Genomic DNA, 24225 nt, shown 5'->3' with positions numbered 1-24225 from the left:
GGCACAATCCATACTTTTTTTTTACCAGATAAATTTAAACATGAACATGACAATTAACATCACACAAATAATACAATATTATGATTATAGCATAATCTGTGATATTGTTATATAAAGGTTAGGCAATTATCATGAAGTCCCATTAAAGACAATACTGCATTCTTGTGTTTTGGCATGGTTTTACACAAACACATTCATTTTGTCGAGAGTGAAAATCATTTGCAAATACAATACACTTACGTACAAATTCCATAAAACTACAGCTGGACTTTTAGCAACAGGAGTAAAAACATTCATAGCAATTATTACACAACAGAAAAATTTGCTGAAAACTTTTACGTTGAATTCGAAGACACGCAAAGCGATTTACTCTACAACAAGTCTGGCAATTTCTGTTGGGAATGTGGAAGCTCAGTGGTGGAGGTTTTTGACCCAGGATCAAAAGGCCATGAGTTCAAATCCCAGCACCAGCAAGCTGCTATTGCTGGGGCCTTAAATCTTACCTGTTCAATTGTATTAATGAAATAATTGTGGCTCTGGATAAGGATAATTTTGAGGATTTGGGATAAAAGGCATTTTTTGGATCAGTTCCATAAACATTTAGACACTGGCGTCAAAGGTACTGTTGCTGTCTACCACAGTATAGAGTAGAAGTGTATGATAAATATGAGATTAAAGCAGATTTTCATCTTTAATTTCAAGGAATTGTCATGTAATATAAGGACAGAAGCAAGTGCAGATCAGGTTATTTGCAGTGCAAATGTAGAAATACAGAAACAAACAAAACAAATTAACCATAACCATACAACAATAACCACAATAACCTGGAACTTGAGAAAGTGATAAACAATGGCGAAAATCATGGAGAGACAAGATACAAAGAGGATGTATACAAGTACTAATGAAGTGTGAATGTAAATGAGTTGAGTGATCACATGACCTGGCATAACAGGACATGAGTGTGCAGTTGCTCATAGGAAACATCACTTAGCTTCATTCTGAAAGGTATTTACATTTAAATCAGGTAACAGCGTATAGTACTTACAATGCATCTGGAAAGTATTCACAGTGCTTCACTTTTTTCACATTTTATGTTACAGTCTTAATCCAAAATAGATTAAAATCATTATTTTTTTCAAAATTCTACAAACAATACCCTATAATGACAACATAAAAGAAGTTAAAACCTTGGCAAATATATTACAAATAAAAATCACATGTAGATAAGTATTCACAGCCTTTGTCATGACACTCAAAATTGAGCTCAGGTGCATCCTGTTTCCACTGATCATCCTTGATGTTTCTACAACTAGATTGGAGTCCTCCTGTGGAAAATTCGGTTGTTTGGACATAATTTGGAAAGGCACACACCTGCCTATAGGAGGTCCCACAGTAAACAGTGCATATCAGAGCACAAACCAAGCCATAAAGTATAAGGAATTGTCTGTAGACCTCTGAGACAGGATTGTGTCGAGGCACAGATCTGGGGAAGGACACAAAAACATTTTTACAGCACTGAAGGTCCCAATGAGCTCAGTGCGACTAGAGCGGGTCGCCCTGCCAAACTGAGCGATCGGGGGAGAAGGGCCTTAGTCGGAGAGGTGATCGAGAACCCGATGGTCACACTGAAAGAGCTCCAGCATTTCTCTGTGGAGAGATGAGAACCTTCCAGAAGAACAACCATCTCTGCAGCACTCCACAATCAGGCCTGTATGGTAAAGTGGCCAGCCAGAAGGCACATAACAGCCTGCCTAGAGTTTGCCAGAAGGCACCTTAAGGACTCTCCGACCATTAGAAACATAGATTGAACTCTTTGGCCTGAATGCCAAGTGTCATGTCTGGAGGAAACCAGGCACCGCTCATCATCTGGGAAATAGCATCCCTACAGTGAAGCATGGTGGTGGCAGCATCATGCTGTGGGGATGTTTTTCAGTGGCAGGTACTGAAAGACTAGTCAGAATCGAGGGAAAGATGAATGTAGCAATGTACAGAAACATCCTTGATGAAAACCTGCTCCAGAGCGCTCTGGACCTCAGACTGAGAAGACGGTTCATCTTCCAACAGGACACCGACCCTTAGCCCTAAGCACACAGCCAAGATAACAAAGTGGCTACGGGACGACTCTGTGAATGTTCTTTAGTGGCCCAGCCAGACTCCAGACTTAAACCAGATTGAACATCTCTGGAGAGATCTGAAAATGGCTGTACTCCCCCATCCAACCCGATGAAATTTGAGAGGTTCTTCAAAGAAGAATGGGAGAAACTGGCCAAAAAAATTGGTGTGCCAAGCTTGTAGCATCAAACTCAAAAAGACTTGAGGCTGTAATTGGTGCCAAAGGTGCTTCAACAAAGTATTGAGCAAAGGCTGTGAATACTTAACGTACATGTGATTTTTTTTTTCTCTCGCTTTTTAATTGTAATAAATTTGCATTTATTAAATACATTTGCAAGATTTTAAACAAACTTCTTTCATGATGCCATTATGGGGTATTGTTTGTAGAATTTTAAGGAAAAAAATTTATTTAATCCATTTTGGAATAAGGCTGTAACATAACAAAACGTAGAAAAAATGAAGTGCTTTGAATACTTTCCGGATGCACTGTACAAATACATAAAGAAACATAGAGCCCATGCTCAAGGCAGAGCTATTACCGGGTGAGCAGCCACTCACACTCTCCACCTCTGAAGTGCGGGCTACCTTGGGCAGGGAAGCAGCTGGCCCTGACGGCATCCCTGGCCGTGTACTCAGAGTATGCACGGAGCAGATGGCTAAGGACTTCACGGACATCTTCAATCTGTCCTTAGCCCAAGCAACTGTTTCCACCTGCTTTAAGTCTGCTACTATTATGCCAGTGCCAAAGCACTTCACTGCAAAAGAATTAGGTGACTTTCGTCCAGTCGCACTCACTCCTGTCATTGCAAAGTGCCTTGAAAGACTGGTCCTTCCTTACCCACTTTAAAGCCTGTCTGCCACCCACTCTGAAACCATACCAATTTGCCTATCACCCGAATAGGTCAACTGAGGACGCCAGTTCCACAGTGCTTCATTCAGCCCTGACTCACCTGGACAACCCTGACACTTATACCAGGATTTTCTTTGTTGATTTCAGCTCAGCTTTTAACACAAGTTAGCCCTTCCGAGCTAATCGTGAAGCTGAATCAGCTTTTCATCAGCACACATCTCAGCAACTGGACCCCAGACTTCCTTGCGAACAGACCAGAGTCTGTCCGACTAAACACTGTCACCTTCTCCAGTCTCACCTTTGGCACTGGGGTTCCTCAGGGATGTGTATTGTCTCCTCTCCTATACTCATTTTTCACCTACGACTGTGTCTATGCCTCAAACAGCATTGTTAAGATTGCAGATGACACCATGATTGTAGGCCTGATCAGAGGTAATAATGAGACTGTTTACAGGGAGGAGATCCAGCACCTAGTAGCATGGTGTGAGGACAATAACCTAGAACTCAACACCAAGAAGACAAAGGAGGTCATCGTGGACTTTACAAGAGCCGGCAATTACCCAGCTTTTAGTTTCTTGAAATTCACATCTCTGAGGATCTCACCTGGTCTCTGAACTCTTCTATCCTGATCAGAAAGGCACGACAGCGCCTGTATTTCCTGAGGAGACTTAAAAAGTCATGTCTGTGCTACAGGATACTGGAGAACTTTTACCGCTGTACCATTGAGAGCATCCTCACTAACTGCATCTCATTGTGGTACAGCAGCTGCACTGCTACAGACCTGTGGCTGTTACTGCAATGAACAGCTGATCACCATACAATGTCACCATACACTACTGCATTGTCACTTTCTGTGTTGTTTTTGCACTGTTTAACTTGTTTATCACTGCACTACTGTACATTCCACCCATATTCTGTATATACTGTATCATACAAACATTCTTGTACTTGTACATAACTATATCAATTTATTTGTGCATGTTAACTCTCGACATCTATGCACAATCTATGCACAGTATATTGCATATTACTATATATACACATATATTATTTCCTACTGCACCTTCTGTACATTATTCACCCTCACCCCTGTACATATGGACCCCATACCCTTATTTATCACTCTGCTATTTATTGTAAATAGGCCACTTATGCACTTCTGGTTAGATGCTAACTGCATTTCATTGGCTCTGCATATGTACCTTGCACAATGACAATCAAGTCAAATCTAATCTAATCTAATAAATGGTCCACCCTTATATTAAGGGAATAAATGTAAATGCACAAACTAACAATCATATATTAACAAGCTTGAATCTAGATCTCACAGACATCTGGGTTTCTCTCCCTGGTGAGGATCTGTCAGGACTATTGCAGCTGTTTTCAGTTCCTGCTTGTTTTTGAGAAGTTGCGCTTTTAGTTCTGCCTTCAGCTTGAAAAATGCTGATGATATTGCATTCACGTCAGGTGATAGACTTGACCGTTATAGAACATTCCACTACTTTGTCAATACATTTGATGCATTTGGCTGAATGAAAGTAGATCAAATAGCTTTTAGAAAATCATTCTTCTGTCAGTTACATCATCAAAGACATTGTATTTAGACAAATGTATGTTCTTTCTGTTCGCAATCAACTAGTTTATTTGACGAGAAGAAGAATTACTTCGACCAAACAAATATAGATGTTAAAAATACAGTTGTTTATTTTTATTGAAAAAATCCTCCTTTAGCAAGAACAACAGCTTTACACACCCTTGACATCTGGACAGTTCGTTTCTCCAAACATTCATCTGAAATACTTTGCCATGCCTCTTGTCAAAACTTGTCAAATGTGTCCTTTTATTGTTGTATATTTCTTGTGATCCAGTTCATCTCAGAGCAGATCAATGAGATTGAGGTGCAGTGACAGGGCAGGCCATTCCATGATAAATAACACTCCATTCGATTGTTTGCTAAAAAAAAATGCTTGGTCATACGCGGGTCATTGTCTTGTTGTATAGTGAAGCCAACTATCAATTAGCTGCAGTCCAGACGGAATTGCATGGTGTTTTAGTGTGGAATAATAGCCATGTTGGTTCAGGATCCCTTTCACCCGGAATAAGTTTGCAACTCTCCCTGCTCCAAAACAACTCCGAACCATAAAACTTTCACCTCCATGTTTGACTGTGGGTTTGTGGGAGTCGAACATCTTCTCTACTGTTCTCTGTCTTGCATAAGTTCTTATGTGAGTGCCATAAATGTTAAATTTGAACTCATCTGACCACAGGAGTCTTTGTAGTCATTCAATGTTCAACTGGTTTGGCTTTTACCTAATTTGCTGCATTCAATCAAAAGGAACAAATGTCTCAGAAACGATAAAAGAATAGATGTTTCTAAACTTTCCACAGACGCTGTATGCTTCAGAACGTGAGCAGTTTGTTCCTTTTCTGCATATGCTTCTCTTCCAATCATTTTGAGAGACATTGATTCATCTTTTCAGAGAACTTTGTTCAAGAACAGTTTTCAGTTTTTTTGCTTTTACTTTTACAGGATTTGGTGTGGTTGAATGATGTGGTATTTACTGTAGGATTCTCTTTCATCTTGATTTTGACACATATATGGCCCGTTGAGGTCTTCCACCATTGCTGCTTTCCAAGATCTTCTGGACCTTTTGGTGTTCCTGAGCTCAGCAGTGTACTCTTTCCTTTTAAAAATATACAAAATAATTAATCTAACATCAAAATGCCTTTCTGGTGGCTTTGTTTAGATTGTTCATTGGTTCATTAACTTCATTTTAAGTTAACAGCAACAGACTGTAAATGCAAATGCAGTAAAATATTAGCCAAGTAGCTAATAATTACTAATTACTTTTAATTATTTTTGATATTTGATATTTGATTTCTGGTCTTTCACCCAAACACAGCACATTATAGTCTCAGCTTTTACTCAGAAAAACCATCTGCTTGAGTTGTGGTGTGTATATATAAAAAAAAAAAAAAAAAAAAAAAAAAAAAAGAAATTTGTTAGTGCACACTTTTTGCCCCATACTCCCAGAGATTCCCAGAAGTCAGTTATACTTCCAGCTGATGCTTCTGCAACTGATGTATTTTTTTTTTTTTACTAGGTTCTATCTAACATTCACATAAAAAAGTGAACGAGAAAGTGAACAAAATGTCACAAGGTAAATCATGCTCATGTTTTACAAAAAAAAAAAAAAAACGAAATCAATGATAAGACAATCAATTCATTTCATTTGCGGCATTTAGGCAGACGCCCTTATCCAGAGCGACTTACAACTGAGCAGGGAAGGGTTTTAGGGCTTTGCTCAAGGGCCCAGCAGCGGCAGCAGACAAGAACCTGTGACCTTCTGATCCAAAGTCCAATGCCTTAACCACTGAGCTCCCACCTCCCCATAAGACGTATCTGGCCATGGCCTAATATTCTAATTAGCAACTTTTCTGACATCCTTCTGTGTAAGATTCCCATCCTGCATCAGAACAAATCTAATTACACAGTATGTTTACACCTTTTTTTCTAGTTAGCACAAACACTAATTTAGCCTTCACAGGCCAGGTTTTCCCAGACTCAAAAAGCCAAACTTGCGATTACTTGGAGGAGGTTGTTGCTAGGCTAGCAGTACGGTTGCTATGGAAAACATGCTGCAATTCCCATGAATGTAAACAAACCTTGCACTCCGGTGTGCACCTGTTGTATGTCATACTAAAATATAATTGATTTTTATGTTATGCTATAATTGTATTATTGTTATATCAGTATATATGGTATATTAAATTCACACCAAAAATAAAAAGCGATGTGTTGTGTTCTCCAAGCATGTCTGTGGTGATGTAAGACGAACGCAAACACACCAAGGTCTGAAAGAATTGAGCATTTCTGAAACCAGAGCAACACTGCGGGAGCTGGGAAAACCACTTCATACTTTCGGAATTTGATACTGCTGTTCCGTCCTTCGTCTCGTCTTATTATAGGGCATTGTTTTTTTTGTATCTACCAGATTGCAAATTGACAAGTGCAGATAAATATGTAAGTATATGTACAGCAAATAAATAAAAAGGTTATAGCGGTAAATAGCTATAAGGCTATGGCAGTAAAATGATGCACGTGCAAATCACACGCATGTAGCAAATAGAAATAACTTACGCATCGAAGGCACTGAACTCCAGCGTCAAGCGGGTCGGCAGGCCAGATGGGTCTCCTTATTTCCACAGAAAACACACTACTTAGTCATGACAGTTCATTCCATATGAATCAATGCTATGCAATTACAATGAATCACCCATAAATAAAACGTCTTATCTTTTTACATATGAAAAAACATGATATCCATCAAATACAAGATAATAAAAATGTTTTATTATCTTATTATCTATCAAATCTTTTTTTAGCAGATACCATGAACAAAGGAATGCAGTTTTGCACATCATTTGAACAATTATCAGTGTGTCTATAAACAAAGATTTGTAATTGAAACACAATTCCATCGCATAAAAGTCGCTTATTTGTCAGTAAATGTCGATGCAAGCGTAAAAATTGAGGATTATCCCCAATAAATGTCCGCTAAACAAAAAATTATTAGTCCAAGTCAAGGTTATGATTAGTTATTATAATGTTACCGAAAGCTATTTCGAGTCATTCATTCGCACATCCGTTCATTCAAAAACAGTGTCCTCACAAATTGTCCTCTTATCAAAGCTTTTTATGATATTGGGAGAAACAATACCACATACAAGAATTGTATGCCATTGTGTCCACTTTCTTACTACAACCTAATCAGACAATGGAATGCAGTAGTAAACTGTGAGTACAGGGTTTTATATATGTTTATAATCAAATTAAAAAAAAGCTTCATTTCATGATCATATAGAAGTGAAGTGAACATGCAAAAGGAATGTTGGTAGGACTGATTTATAGGTAGGACAACTTGTCAGAACACTGGCTTTATCCTGATCAGGGTAAAGGTCGAGATCAGGAACACTAGATCATAGGGTACTATGCACACACATTCAGGATCTATGGGTGGATTTACAGTAGCATAGTCATTACACTGATGGCATGTTTTTTTAGAGCTCTACGCAGAAATGAAAAGCCCACATAGGCACAATGAGAACATGTACAGAAATGCCCACATGGTCATATTAACATGGTCCCATAATTAAAGCAAGGACCCCAGAGGTGTGTGATGTCAAAACTCCCCACTGTCCCCACTCAACCGTAATCTGTGAGAAAGTGGATCACATTTCCTTACCGTTATAATAATAACCCTTGATGCTTCTTGGACTTTCATCCAGACGGTAGTCATTGAGTTTCTTCTGGGTAAGCTGATGCCAGAATCCTGCCTCTAGGGCACTAGAGAAAGGGGCAAACTGCAACTTGGGACAGGATGCAGCCTTTTCCACAGATTCAGCAGCCATTGGAGAATCAAGCACAGTTCTGTCTGATGAAAATACTGTGTTGAAGAGCCAAGAATAAACAGAATTGTATTAAATGGTCATCCTTGAATCAATCACTTGCAATCTCTGCTTTTCGTGTGTACCACGTATTTTGATCAAGTCCCTGTGCTTTTCAATTGCATTCATCGATTTTTTATTTTGTTGTGTGCGGTTTGATTTTGTTATGATGGGAAATCAACCTGCTGTTCCACATACTGTGGTTTTTGCAATGTAAGTGACTCAGTAGGTTCAGCTTTGCCTTCAGCACACAGCCCATCAGCTTTTAAGTTTATTAACAACTCATTTCTATTACAAAAACAGATCATGACACATGTGTACTTTTTGCGTTGCTATTAAAAAAAAACAACAGCAACAATAAACAACCCATAAAAGAGCTCAGCGCATAAAATGAAAGCAAAAACACTTACCAGACATGGACTTCCTTGTTTGAATCACGTGACCGCCGTCCTGCGCAGCCGCAGTGTGATGGGCAAAGGAGGACTAGCTCACGGTTTTTATGATCCGAATATTTGTACGAAAAGCTGCGTGTTGTGTGTGTGGATGAGTTTTGGATAATCAGTATTTAAATGCATGACATTTTTTCCACGAGTCCAGTCGCATATTGAATTTTCATAGAGCCGCACATTGCAGGTGTACATGGGTATGGCTTGAACAGCTTGTTTCCTGGGACGCTGTGTAGGTGCTGGGAAATCTCTAAGAAACATGACATCGCGATATTGATTAATATTATCTCTTTGTTGTTGTTGTTGTTTGGAGGAACCACTCAACCCCACCCCAAAAAAAAAAATCCATTTTAGAAGAAATATCCGCTCAAACACCGCTAAATTTGGGCCGACCCTCCGAAATAAAGCTAATAAAAAACCTGCATAGGCGCCCAACTTGGCGTTCAGCGTTTTTCACGGCGAGTTCATGATGGAGTAAAACACGAAAAACCAAAACGCGAACAAGAACGCGCTCACGAGGAGACAAGAAAACACGGAGAGAAACCTGTAGGCGCCGTAGCGTTTCATTTCGACGTTTCGCTCCAATGAAGTAGCAGCGGAAGCAGCAGAAGCAAAACACCGAGCCAAAAACCATCCAGGGAACACAATGTTGAAAAGAGGAGATTTAGCGTTTAAATGTAAAACAACAATTTAGTTCCTGGATTTACAAGAAGCAAAATGTCCTTCTGGTAGCTGATCCATGAAAGATCTCTTCACCCTTCTTTCACACCTGCTTTACCACATTCCTGAAGCTCTGCATAGTTTACATCAGACACCTTTAGCTCTAAAGGTATTTGAACTGTCAGCTAAAAAACTATACGATTGACGGTTCCTATCTGTTTCATGTCAAGCGAATCAGATCATCAGTATCATTCCTTTTCCATTAACGCATGCACACTATATGGCCGAACGTTTACTTGACCATCACACGTTGCTCTTCACCAAATTGTTTCACCCAAAGCACAAAGTTGTCTCTTTATGATGGATTTTTACCTTCATTGGAGCTAAGAGACCTGTGACAAAGCTCCTGTGAAAAATAAACACGCTCTATTAACACGATTTGCCAAGATCGGAGTGAAGGAACTAGAATGACCTGCAAAAAAGCCCTGATATCACCCCCACTGTACACCTTTGGGAGAATCTGGGCCAGACCTCACTAATGCTCTGGCTCAGTGAGCACAAATCCCCTTCAGCCATGCATCATCATCTAATGAACTTTCTTTCCAGGAGAATGTATTTGCACAATCATGGACACACTCATTCACACCTAGGAGCAGTTTAGTGTAATGTAGCCAGTCTACCTAGTATGCATTTGGAAGGTGTTGGAAAACTGGAGAAAATACACTATATGGACAAAATTGGGACACCTGACTTTCCCAGCCAAATGTAGGTCTTTCCCAAACTGTTATAAATGAAGGGATAAATTTGTGTAGGGTAAATTTCTTCTTTTACTTGAACAGGCGACCCAAACCTGTTTCAGCACGATGATGCCCCAGTGCACAAAGCCAGCTCCATGAAGATATGCTTTGCATGTGCTAAAGTGGAATAAAATGCATGTTCAGGACCATGAATCAGATCAAGGTATTTGGACTGTCAACTGAAACACTATACAATTGACGGTTCCTATCTGTTTCAGGTCAAGCGAATCAGATCATCAGTATCATCCCTTTTCCACTAACGCATGCACACTTTATGGCCAAACGTTTACTTGACCATCACACATTGGTGGCTCTTCGCCAAATTGTTTCACCCAAAGCACAAAGTTGTCTCTGTATGATGGCCCTTACCTTCACTGGAGCTAAGAGACCTGTGACAAAGTTCCTGTGAGAAAATAATGGCGCCAACATTTTCTAAAAGCACCACAATTTTACAGAAGAGAGTATATGACATGCATACAAAAACGACAGAATGCAAAAATGTATCTGGTAACCAACACATTGGCAGTCACACTAATCATGTGATTGCAAGTCAATCCATTTGGATGTCAGTACAGCCCGGAAGGCAAAATTGTGTTATAAAGGGCAGATGTGCTGAATTCATTTCAAGTGGGTGTTTGAGGGCAGCAAGGTCTTGAGAAGCCTGAAAGCATCTGGAAAGGAAATGTTAGCGGTGAGCCAGGATTTTCTACCAGGCGACAAAACACGAGTTTAGGGACAGGCAATTATTTAACAAGGAACAGCCGGAACGAGCTCTGACAAGCTAATATAAAATCTAATACTTGCCCTTTTCAATAACCACCACCAACAAGCAAATAGGAAAAGCCAGTGATTGTGTGTCAGTAGAAACCTCAGAGTTTACCGAATAATTGTTTAGTAAATAAGCGATATAAAATTCTCTGACATCAGAAATGTCACTTTCTAAGTCAAGGCTTAGCATAATGCTGTTTCAGACTGACCCCTTAGATTTTAGCCTTGTCATACCTAAAATAAAATGTTTTAAAGCTAAGTAATAATCAAAATCAGGTATCTAACAGAATCAAATATTGGAGTCAGACCTTTAATTGAATTTTAGAGAGATAAAGTTAAAACATGCTTTTACTTTAACTGCACTTATATTCATCCTTGATCAAAGCAGAGCAATCGGTTAAAATAACCAAATTTTATACTTGTGGTAAAAGGCCTGTATAATGACCCCAACCTCAACCATACAGAGTATATTAAGATTTAAAAAGGCAGATCTCATAATAACCTGCTGTTTGGCTGGATGGAACGTGCTTCTTTATATAGACATCCAGATACATGATAGAAACATACTGATATTTCCCTAACAACCAGACCCATTTATTATAGACATGATTATAATTTAATGTTTCTGTCCAGAACTACATTTCTATATTGGAACGGTTGGCAAAGTTCTCAATTACTTTTTTTTTTTTTTTACCTTGATATGAACCTTCATCAGTAAAGCATTAACTCAAAATGATGGGTTCATTGAACTATTAGAAAGTTCAATGAACCCATCATTTTGAGTTAATTAACCTGAGTGATCTTTACCAAATATATGTAAACAACTGCTGTCAAAGTGTGTTAATTGCCTGAACAAACCTCAGTGCCAATACCTGTGGCAGCAAGGCATTACATTACCTAGGTGCAATTAATTATGAGGATTTTTCTGAATTTTTTTCCCTTATTTTTCCTTTCAGAAAAGTACTCAATACATACTTTTTTGCTGTGAGGCGAAAGATTTGAACGAATGAGTCGCTAGTCAAAATTACATTGCACACTGTACAATTGTACACTGGAAATAACGAGAATATAGTGAATGTCATAATGGATGGATGCAATTGCAATATAAAGAACATTTTATTTAATAGACAGGCAATCAAACCAAGTTGAACATAGAAGTGTACTGTAGTGCTGCAGGCACTCAGCACAATGGGGATAGTCTCTAATAGTGCAATGTTTCTAGTATGTACTTTACAGCACAGTGACATTTTTTCTTCGCATATCCCAATAACAAAGCTGGGGTCAGACATGTTACAGCACCCCTGAAGCACAAAAGTTTAAAGGCCTTGCTTAAGAGCCCTAAGAGTGGCACCTTGGCAATAGCAGGGTTTGACACCCCCCAGAACCTTCCAATCAGTAACCAAGAGGCGTAACCACCTCTCTACCACCTTTAGTATTAATACACTAAAATATAGTGTAATATTAATTTTGAACAGTTTAGGCAATTTTTTACTGGCAAAATGATCTGACGAAATAATGAAAACCTATAAATGAGTACAATTGTTTATAGGTCTAATTATCTTATTAGGTTTATCTTTGTAATCTTATAATAGGAAATCTTCTTCTTCTTCTTTCGGCTGCTCCCATTAGGGGTCGCCACAGCGGATCATCCGTCTCCATACCCCCCTGTCCTCTACATCTGCCTCTTTCACACCAACTACCTGCATGTCTTCCCTCACCACATCCATGAACCTCCTCCTTGGCCTTCCTCTTTTCATCCTACCTGGTGGCTCCATCCTCAGCATTCTTCTACCAATATAATTCATGTCCCTCCTCTGCACATGTCCAAACCATCTCAATCTCGCCTCCCTCACCTTGTCACCAAAACATCCAACATGCGCTGTCCCTCTAATAAACTCATTTCTAATCCTGTCCATCCTCGTCACTCCCAACGAAAACCTTAACATCTTCAGCTCTGCTACCTCAAGCTCTGCCTCCTGCCTTTTACTCAATGCCACTGTCTCTAATCCATACAACATCGCAGGTCTCACCAAAGACCTATAAACTTTCCCTTTCATTCTTGCAGATACCCTACTATCACAAATCACTCCTGTTACTCTTCTCCACCCACTCCACCCTGCCTGCACTCTTTTCTTTACTTCTCTAACACACTCTCCATTACTTTGCACTGTTGACCCCAGGTACCTGAACTCCTCCACCTTCTCTACCTCTTCTCCCTGCAACCAGATCACTCCACTGCCCTCCCTCTCATTCACACACATGTATTCTGTATTCCCTTCTCTCCAGCGCATATCTCCACCTCTCCAGGCTCTTCTCATCCTGCTCCCTACTCTCACCACAAATCACAATATCATCCACAAACATCATAGTCCAGGGAGACTCCTGTCTGACCTCGTCCGTCAACCTGTCTATCACCACTGCAAACAGGAAAGGGCTCAGGGCCGATCCTTGATGCAGTCCAACCTTCACCCCGAACCAGTCTGTCGTACCTACTGCACACTTCACTGCCGTCACACTGTCTTTATACATGTCCTGCACCACCCTCACATACTTCTCTGACACACCTGAATTCCTCATACAGTACCACAGCTCCTCTCTCGGCACTCTGTCGTACGCTTTCTCTAAATCCACAAACACACAATGCAATTCCTTCTGACCTTCTCTATACTTCTCCATCAACATCCTCAAAGCAAATAAAGCATCTGTGGTGCTCTTCCTCGGCATGAAACCATACTGTTGCCCACAGTAGTTGCCCCTGTAGTTACTGCAGGTCTGCACATCTCCCTTATACTTAAAGATCGGTACCAGCACACTCCTTCTCCATTCCTCAGGCATCCTCTCACCTTCCAGAATCCTGTTAAACAATTTGGTTAAAAACTCCACTGCCATCTCTCCTAAAACCTTATAATAGGAAATAATAGTGATATTTTACTATAGTCAAAAATGTTTTACTTTTCACAACGAGGACCTTTTCAACACAATTTAGAGACAGAAAAAGCTATTGCGGCTTGGCTGATAAATATAATTGCATGGAAATTTCATGAATTTCCAAGTATGTTGTTAAGACTTAATTTAAGCTTGCACTTTTTTTGGAAACATCTATTCAGTAGCATGAATAATTGGCCAATTATCTATTTTTGCAAGGTAATGTTCCACATTGATTATGTTTTTTTCATAACACAATCATTTGAATGGTACTTTTTTGCAAAAGCTCTAGTTTCACTTCTTAGTATTAATGCAGATGTTTGGACCGAGTATATGATTGTAGGACCATGCACAAATAACTTAAAATAAGTGTTTCTATACATTTAAACGGTGTGAACATTAAAATACATCGAACGTAAACGTCCGATATATTTAGCAAGAACTGTAGACTTACTGTACATGTTGTAGGAGATTCCTTCATTTACCTTATTGCATCACTTTTCTTTTGATTTCATAATATTAACTAGATTTTGTTTCTCATTAATTTAAGAGTAAATAAAAATGTATGCCCAACAATATTTTTTATTTATTTATTTATTTTTAATCATTTTCTGCAACACATGTTCAAGCAAACAGCTGACATGCAGCCATAAGACTCAATAAAATATTATTTGAACAGGACTTCTAGCAGTGAACTTTGGCAAAAAGCAGCTTCCAAAATATAGGTTTGGATTTATCTCCAATGCACAAGCCAGAGGTGAGTGGCAAGGAAATACTCCCAGACAGGACATGAAGAAGAAACCTTGAGACACCAGATAGGGAAGTTGTTAAAAGTTATTGGATGCATGTTTAATAAACCACTGTGCTAGTGAACTAGACAGCAGTGCTGCCTTAGAACTGCAGGATCCGATACTGAACTTGGGTTTCTGTTATTGTGTATGAGGAATTTATTCTAAAGCATTAAATCCACACCATTTGAAAGACACGCTTATCTAAAACCACTTAGGGAAGTGTCTTGTCTTTATCAAAAATACATCCTCCTGCTGGTTCACTAGGCCAGAGAGCAAGAGTACCATCAATCTAAAAACCCATTTGGGAGGTATGAAAAAAGACAAGACAATCATTTTGCATTAAGCAAGGCTTAATGCAAAAAAAAAAAAGTGATCAAACTTGCAAAGTGTACAGTATATGCGGCTTTCTTCCTTGATAGAACCCCCCATAAATGTTTGAGTTTTACTCACAAAACGTTTATAAAAGTTTATTTCTTGTAAATTTGTTCCCTGGTGGTCTAGTGGTTAGGATGCGGTGCTCTCAGGAAACCAACCCCAGCCATGAGGGTTGCACAAGCCTTAGTGCCGGTCCCAAGCCCGGATAAATGGGGAGGGTTGCATTAGGAAGGGCATCCAGCGTAAAAACGTGCCTAATCAAACATTCGGATGGTCCGCTGTGGCGACCCCTAATGGGAGAAGCCGAAAGAAAGTTTTTTTTCTTGTAAATTTGTGTTTTTTCTTAAAATGTTTAGAGTTTTCTTTTTTTTTTTAAATGTTGAGGTTTAAACTTGGAAATTCCCTGCCCCTCCCCTTCCAGTTTTTAATCCCATAGTGGCCCTAATACACTGTGTGTGTGTGTGTGTGTGTGTGTGTGTGTGTGTGTGTGTGTGTGTGTGTGTGTGTGTGTGTGTGTGTGTGTGTGAGAGAGAATTGTTGCCTGTGCTTCACTTGTATTCCATTCATACCAGGACAGGCTTCATATCCAAAATGACACTGAACATGATAATACAGCTACTAAACAATGAATGAATATGCATTTAGTTAAAGAGTCTGATTTTAAAGTTTAAGATGAGATATAAATAAAAGCCTTTAAGGCCATTTAATCCCATTGTAGTGCAAAGTTTTCTATATGTATATCCAGTAACCCTGGGTATTTATCAGCAAATGAATGCTGACAGAAGACCTTGCAATTGTCTGAAAAATTTTATATTATGCTTATACATTACAGTCAATTAGATTCAAAGGAAAAACTACACACATTTTACCTATAAAGGTAGACCTCAAATTACGACGTAGATAGGGACCGAAAAAAACGGTCATAAGTCCAGCAGGTCGTAAGTTGAGAAAAGTGACTATGATGTGCTCCGACGCAGACTAAAAGAGGCGTCTATAAACGTATATATCGTTTTAGTATTATTTTTTCGTCAAAGGTGACCTTGTATTTCCGAAATTCGAGTGGTTGTAGGTGGGGGTCTGACTATACTTATTTCCTCCATTGGTTTTAGAGTAGCACAATATTTTATTAGTCAAAGTAAAGGATTAACATTTGAAATATATTCCTTAATTTATCTTTAGTGGAACTGTATCCTGGACAATCAAGCATATCCAATTTAGGCAACTGCATGACATTGGACAATGGGAGGAAATAATGAAAAACCAGAAGGAAACCCAGTCAAACGCAGAAAGAACATGCAAAACCACACACCAATCAAGCCAGAGACTTTGAAGCCACCTATTAAGAAAAATAACACTTTAGTTTAATGATAATTAGATGATAAGAACACTATTTAAAATACTGTTTGTCTCTTTTGTTTCTTTGGCAGCATTCAGAACAGACGCGTTCAAACAGTTTATGAAAGTCACTGTGAAAATGCTGGCTGTGTAAAATCATTTCACAGTGACTACATTTGTACAAGAGATCAAGAGATTTTGCCATAACTATAGAGTATGTCTGTGAGAATGCTATCTGAAATACACAAATACACAAATAAAAAGACAATGCACAAAGTCTAACTAAAAATATGAAAATGCCAATGCTGACCGTTTTCTAGTTCTAGTACTAGTATAAAGAAGAGGACCTTATAACAAAGAACCTACAGTACAACCTGAGCCTAAAGACCATGGAAGCCAAAGAAAAACCAACAACATCCAGTAGGAGAATGATTGTGGTGTGAGGTGAGTGTAAATACAAGTGCTGATTAATAGATAATGTGATTCAGGTGCAGACAGACATGTAGTTTAAAGGTGCAGTGGCTGATGGGAAAAGTAGTCCCGGGTCTCATAAAGCTGCTGAGGACATTGGGCAGTATAAGCTTGAAACCTCTGGGAAAAAAAAAAAATAAAAAAAAAAAAATAAAAAATAAAAAAAATAAAAAAAATATATATATATATATATATATATATATATATATATATATATATATATATATATATATATATATATATATATATATATATATATATATATTTTAAATACATTATTATTTATTGTTTTATTCTTTTCAAAGGACAATTTTTTATCAATAAGTAGATCAGCTTTAAATGATCTTTTAAAACCTTTTTCCGCTATATTGTGTTTAATTTTTCATTATTTTTCCCTTTACTTCTGAATGGAGCATGCTATCAACCATGGGATCAACAAATGTTTTTGAAAAAATTTTATTAACATCATGGTTAATAAAAGAACAGCTCTATACACCTCCTTTTATTAACATGCCTCCATTTTTACATTGCCTCTGTCAGTCCTGTGTAAACCTGCACTCTAAAAGACTGCCAGGCTGTCAAATGATAAGTCTAAATATTAATGGATATAATCTTTATCTGCTTGAATGTGCCAGAAAAAATACACATCTTGGTATTTACCCTATCAGAGTCAATATTAGTTAACTATCAAGCCTCTGCAGCATCTCTGATGACCTCTGGACTAAAAATTGTTAGACAAACAATGCAAAACAAACGGCCAAATGTGTAGCATGAATCGATCAGAGCTTTATACTGTAGCTGCATGTCTTGAAGCCCTGATAACTACTTCTACAGGATCTTTCAGACCACCAGAAAAATAAATTGTAGCTTTTTGAGAATTGAAAATACATGGAAATACAGTGTAAGTACAATGCAAGAATAAAATGCTTTAAGAGTGCATAAATATAGAAAATAACATTTAATTTGACAGATGGGTTTCTCCAGAGCAATATCAGCAAGATACATTTTGGCAGCAGTCTTAGCTTTCAGCGATAGTGACTTACCTCAAATGAGCCCAGGATAAATCCCTGGTATACAGTAAAGTACCTGGCTAGCTTAGTTGGCAGGGCATGAGAATTCTTTATCTCAAAGTCATACTGTGCAGCTGTAGTATCGGTCGGGGTTGACGACGGTGGATAGGGTTGAGGACATCGGTAATGCCAACCAACTTTGCAAAAAGAATGACCTTAAACTTTAAACCATCAATTTGATGCCACTGGTCATTGTAAAGTATATCGTTCAGTGTAACAACTGCAGTTTATTTAAACTCAGCAGCAAATATTATACGCTAATATCATATTTTAATATGATATTATTATATTTCTGGTACTAAGCCACAAGTTTATAACACTGGTATTAACTGTACAGTATTTATTTTTTCAACTACAGTGAAACAAATTGGAAAGGGATATACTACAATAAGAGAAAAGTGGATTGGACACCTAGGACTTGAATAGAGATAAGTCTTAATTCTGGAATTGTGGTTGTGACTAGTTGTTTTTTATAAAACAGGAAAAAAGTAACTGTTTTTTAAGAATCATACAAAGTTCCACAAACATGCTATTTATATATTTTTATTCCATAAAACCTCAGATAATTTTGTCAACTGTGCAGACAAGCACAATATACCTGCAAAATGTGACAAAAGCAAAAAACACAAGGGAAAAAAAGCAAGCAAACATTAAAACCACCGAAACTCACAGAGAATGTATTTAACGTTTACCGTCAGTATTTGTACTGACGCCTTAATCTGATGCAGATTACAAACATACAACAACACTGGCTAGCACCAAAAAAGCCAATAAACGGAAGTATAAATACTATAACAGTCCAAACAAAGTCTACAACCCATAAAAATACACAATTACATACATAATGGCAAAATAACAATGCTTCCCCGGACACACACAATCTTCAACAACACAAATCACTGCTTTATACGAAAGAACTTTTTAAATACGCGTTTGAAATTTTCATTGCAAAGTGGATAAATAAAGGGGTTGAGGGTGGAGTTGATGTAGCCCAACCATATAGTGAACATGTGGAGGTCGTGATGTACGCATGTGTTGCACAGTGCCATGACCATGAAGGTGATAAAATATGGGATCCAGCACACCATAAAGGCGCCAATGATGAAGCCCAACTGCCTCACCGCTTTCCGTTCCTTATGAACGCGCATGTTCTGGACACACTGCTTGGACTGCTCGCAGAATTTCTGCCATGTTTGCTTTAAAGTCAGGGTGTTGCTACAGTCTATACCTGGACCATCGTCGTGCATCCATGACCCCTGCGATACAGGCGACTGTGCATTAGCATCATCATTACAGAGTATGGTAATGTGTTTGTGAACATCAGTCTTGGGAGTTATTTCACAAATATTAGCAACCGAATTCGGCACTAATACGTTACAATCGGTAACAGATACAAACATTTTGAGATCTGCATTGTCGTCATGTTGCAAAAAGCCGAGAGCTAATGATGAATCCTTTGAAGGTGTTTCTGAATTTTCATCCTGGTTTATTGAGGAAACCTCATGGAGCTCCCTTACAGTTTTCTTCTTAGGTTTTGTCATTTTGAAAAATGATGTTTTCCTGTTTTTGGACTTTTTGTCAGCCACAGATTCACCATTTTCCTCGTTGGTGTCCCTTGAGATGTATGGCTGCTCCAGAGTATACTGATCCAACATACCGTCTTTCTGAGAGTAAGTCTGCAAGGCTAGATTCTCTTCCTCTGCCATTTTACAGAAAGTTCTCTGATTTTTTAAGCTTTGCACATTTAGCTCTTCATCTGCCACAACCTTAGCAATAGTGACGCTCTCCCATTGCCTGTAATGTTCACGCACAGCGATGAAAATCTGTGAATAGAACCACAGCATCAAGAATGAAGGGATGTAAAAGTTGAGAATGGCAGTCAGCACTTTAAACCATGTGACGAAGCGAAAGTCTGTGTCACACTTGCTCTCTAGTTCAGGTTTCCGGTCAACATTAGCAAACATCCTCCATCCCAAAATGGGTATGATCCACATCATGGAGAGAAGCCAAGCAAAACAAATCATTAGTGTCGCTCTTCCTCGCGTTCTGTATTTCAGATACCTTAAGGGGTGCCTGACAGACTGGTATCTGTCCAAGCAAAGGATAAACAAACTAAAAATGGAGGCCGTGCTAGCCACATAATCCATTACCAGCCAGAATTGACACACCACACGACCAAGTTTCCATTCGTCCTCCAGTAGATAGACAAGGTTGAGTGGCATCACCGTCGCCCCAACTATTAGATCTGCTAAAGAGAGGCTGACGATGTAAAGGTTCCCCACGGTGTGTAAAGTACGTTCTTTTCTCACAGCTACAAGAACCAGAATGTTCATGATGATCGTTAGGAGACACAACATGCCCAGAATGATCCCCAGCACTGCATTGTTTACATGATGGTGGAGAGAAAGGGATCCATTTAAATATGTTGTGAAATTGAAGCTGGCATGACCTTGCAGGATTTTATTAACTTGATTGTCCAACTTAGTCTCCATTGGAGTTTTCTAGTATTGTCACCTGATGTCAAAGTTCTGGATAACGGTATCCACACGTTGGTCATTCATTGGCAAGTCCATAAGTGAATACCTAAAAAAAAAAAAAAAAAAAAAAAAAAGCACAATATGTTAGGGAATAATAAAACCCACATTTGACACATTGATTTATAATTACATGTACATGAGTGCTCAAAATCTCAATCCTCTACCACATGGTTCTTCCTGTTTACCCATGCAAGTAAATTCAGACCCCCTCAATATTTTCTGGCTAATTATATTTTTTAGAGGTGATTCACTGTATCAGGCTGGTGATACAATGCAGCCTCTATGCTCCAGAGTCCCTGGTTCGATCTTCTGCCTGGGTTACTGTATGTAGGGGTTTCTGAGGATTCTCCAGTTTCCTTCCTTCTACCTGACATGACGTGTGTGTGTGTGTGTGTGTGTGTGTGTGTGTGTGTGTGTGTGTGTGTGTGTGAGAGAGATCGAAAAGTATTGCATCTTGCGATGGTGTATGGTACTGCTGTGCAATTCAATGTGCACCTTGCTCCCAGTGTGTCTGGGACAGACTTTAGCTTCATCGGGTTAAAGGAATTTATGGTATGTTTTTTTTCTGGTTAAAATATTTATGCATTACCAAACATTTTTCAAATCTGGAAATGAAAAACATTTATTTTATTTCATCATTAAAAATAAATCGAGATTTAAACAAGAGTAGTTCTGCCTTTAAAAAGTTTAATGTAACACTAATATAATAACTCATTGACTAAACACAGGACATCATTAACTGAGTCAAAGTATATAAATATATAAAAAGAATATACACATACTATAATATACAGTATATACACAGTACAATGTATAAATACAATAAGGGAAGAAAAAAGTACGCATTGCAGCTAGTGTCTCACACAGGTGGTATTGCACGTATTGCAGGTAATATTGCACACAGGTTATGTTATTGCACAGCTAAAAAGTAATAACAGTGTTGTATTTTGGTGACTGGTTTTACTTTTTAGGGATGCAGTGCACAATGAACCAAAAGCAAAAGGCATAGATGAAACAGCCTGCCAAAAAACAAAAACAAAACCTCTAGTTAGTAACCTCTAATTAGTTAGAATTATGTTGTAATCTGCAAAATGCAAGAAACTCGGGCAAACATATCGGCTAAAAAATCCTCATATCCGTCGTCGTCTGCACTGACTTTTAAATATTGCCATCAGCATTGGCCAGAGAAAAACCCATAGCAGTCAACCTCTAAAAAACACTATTCAAAAGGTTATAAGGTATTTCGAAATAGATCTCCAACCTATAAAATACTATAATACACTTTTAATATTAGCAATGTTTACAAACCACAGACAGAAAACACTGTTTAATACGATTTGTTTTCTGAATTCTCTTTTAAAATGATCACAAAGAAAGTTATACTTAACAAAGGGGTTCAGCACGGAGCTGATTTAGCCCAGTCCTAGTCAGGGTTAAGGTGGATGAGATGCCACTCCATGAAAGGAACCCATGGACATGCACATAATTGCACTCTCATTGACATGTAATGGAAATTTAGCATAGTCAATCTAGCTGACATTTTTTCTGAGGTGGGAGAAAATCAGAGAACCCAGTTTAAACCCACAAAGACACAGGGAGAACATGCAAAAATCTGCACAGACAGTAATCCAAGTGCACATCATTGGACCCTGATGCTATGATTTTGCAACATTTCTATGGCCAGGTCATGGGTTCAGAACTGCCAAGTTGTCACTGTTGGGCCCTGGAGCAAACAAGCATAACCTTTAACTCTCTCTGCTATGGCTTGTTTATTTTATACACACAGATCAGCCATGACATTATTACCATCTGCCTAATATTCAGTGGTCTGTGGCTATGCAGTACCATACACAACAAACTGTGATGCACTGACAAAGGTGTTTTCTGACACATTTCTATCAGAGCCAGCATTAACCTCTTCAGCAGTTTGAGCTATAGTAACTCCTCTGTTCAGATCAGACAAAAACAGGTCAGTCTTGGCTACCCATGACCCTGAACCATGATAGATACTGACCACTGCAGACCAGAAACACTGCACAAGAGCTGCAGTTTTTGAGATGCGCTGACATCATCCAGCTGTTACAATTCGGCCCTTTTTAAACTCGCTCCAATCTTTATGCTTGTCCACTTTTCCTGCTTCTATCACATCCCACCCACTAACAGGTGCCATTATGAAGAGATAATAAATTTTACAGGTCATAATTTTATGCCTGATCTGTATACAGTGGGAAAAATAATTATTTGATCCCCTGCTGATTTTGTGAGTTTACCCCCTACTAAGAAAGGAACGGTTTAGAATTTTTATGGCAGGTTTATTTTAACAGAAAGAGACACAATATAAAAAAAAGCCCTAAAATATTTCATCCCATACCAACTTCTGAGAATTTGTCACAGAATCAACATTTTCCAATCAAACACCTCCACTACTACGGGCAAAACCAAAGAGCTTTCAGGATTGTAGATATGCACAGTGCTGGAATGGGCTGCAAGACCATCAGCGGGAAGCTTGGGGAGAAAGAAACCACTGTTGGGAAGATAATTAGAAAAAAGCAAAGTTTCTCCAATCTGTGAAAGAAAACTATTTTAGAATAATGTTCCTCGACATAAAATTCCAAAACACTTGAATATCTCATCATTTACAGTACATAATATCATCAAAGTAAACAAGAAGAATCTGGATAAATCTCGGTATACAAGAGACAAGGGTGAAAATCAGTGATCTTCGGGACCTCAGGCAGCACTACTTTTAAAACTGTCATGATTCTGTAATGGGAATTACTGCATGGGCTCATTAACACCTCTAGAAATCATTGTCCATGAACACAGTTTGCCATTCATTTAATAAATTATGGTTACAGTGAGAAAAATAAGTATTTGAACACCCTGCTATTTTGCAAGTTCTCCCACTTAGAAATCATGGAGGGACCTGAAATTGTCATCGTAGGTGCATGTCCACTGTGAGAGACATAATCTAAAAAAAATTAAATTCAGAAATCACAATATATGATTTTAAACTATTTATTTGTATGATACAGCTGCAAATAAGTATTTGAACACCTGTCTATCAGCTAGAATTCTGACCCTCAAAGACCTGTTAGTCTGCCTTTAAAATGTCCACCTCCACTACATTTATTATCCTAAATTAGATGCACCTGTTTGAGGTCGTTAGCTGCATAAAGACACCTGTCCACACCATACAATCCGTAAGAATCCAACTTCTAACATGGCCAAGACCAAAGAGCTGTCCAAAGACACTAGAGACAAAATTGTACAAATCCACAAGGCTGGAAAGGGCTACGGGGAAATTGCCAAGCAGCTTGGTGAAAAAAGGTCCACTGTTGGAGCAATCATTAAAAAAAGGAAGAAGCTAAACATGACTGTCAATCTCCCTCGGACTGGGGCTCCATGCAAGATCTCACCTCGTTTGGTCCCAATGAACCTAAGGAAGGTGAGAAATCAGCCCAGAACTACACGGGAGGAGCTGGTCAATGACCTGAAAAGAGCTGGGACCACTGTTTCCAAGGTTACTGTTGGTAATACACTAAAACGTCATGGTTTGAAATCATCCATGGCACGGAAGGTTCCCCTGCTTAAACCAGCACATGTCCAGCCAAGTTTTAAGTTTGCCAATGACCATTTG

At 38.6% G+C, this 24225-nt stretch overlaps 2 protein-coding genes across 2 annotated transcripts in view; both read right to left on the bottom strand.

The window, feature by feature from the left end:
- Positions 1 to 9655, bottom strand: part of atg7 (ATG7 autophagy related 7 homolog) — a 126699-nt gene extending 117044 nt beyond the window's left edge. The window contains exons 1-3 of the mRNA XM_083534123.1: positions 8821 to 9655; positions 8209 to 8409; positions 7104 to 7158 (exon numbers count right to left, since the gene is read on the bottom strand). Of these exons, the coding sequence (XP_083390249.1) occupies positions 7104 to 7158; positions 8209 to 8409; positions 8821 to 8827 (263 nt within the window). The 5' untranslated portion in view covers positions 8828 to 9655. The remainder of the gene's footprint in view (positions 1 to 7103; positions 7159 to 8208; positions 8410 to 8820) is intronic.
- Positions 9656 to 18575: 8920 nt separating this feature from the next.
- The window catches only part of hrh1 (histamine receptor H1), a 31457-nt gene continuing 25807 nt past the window's right edge, over positions 18576 to 24225 (bottom strand). The window contains exon 2 of the mRNA XM_083534257.1: positions 18576 to 20631. Coding sequence (XP_083390383.1) covers positions 18945 to 20540 — 1596 coding nt within the window. The 5' untranslated portion in view covers positions 20541 to 20631 and the 3' untranslated portion in view covers positions 18576 to 18944. The remainder of the gene's footprint in view (positions 20632 to 24225) is intronic.

This window comes from Silurus aristotelis, assembly GCF_946808225.1.
Source record: "Silurus aristotelis genome assembly, chromosome: 28".
Lineage (NCBI taxonomy): Eukaryota > Metazoa > Chordata > Actinopteri > Siluriformes > Siluridae > Silurus > Silurus aristotelis.
The sequence above is the reverse complement of the archived record's forward strand: the minus strand, read 5'-3'. Positions and strand labels throughout refer to the sequence as shown.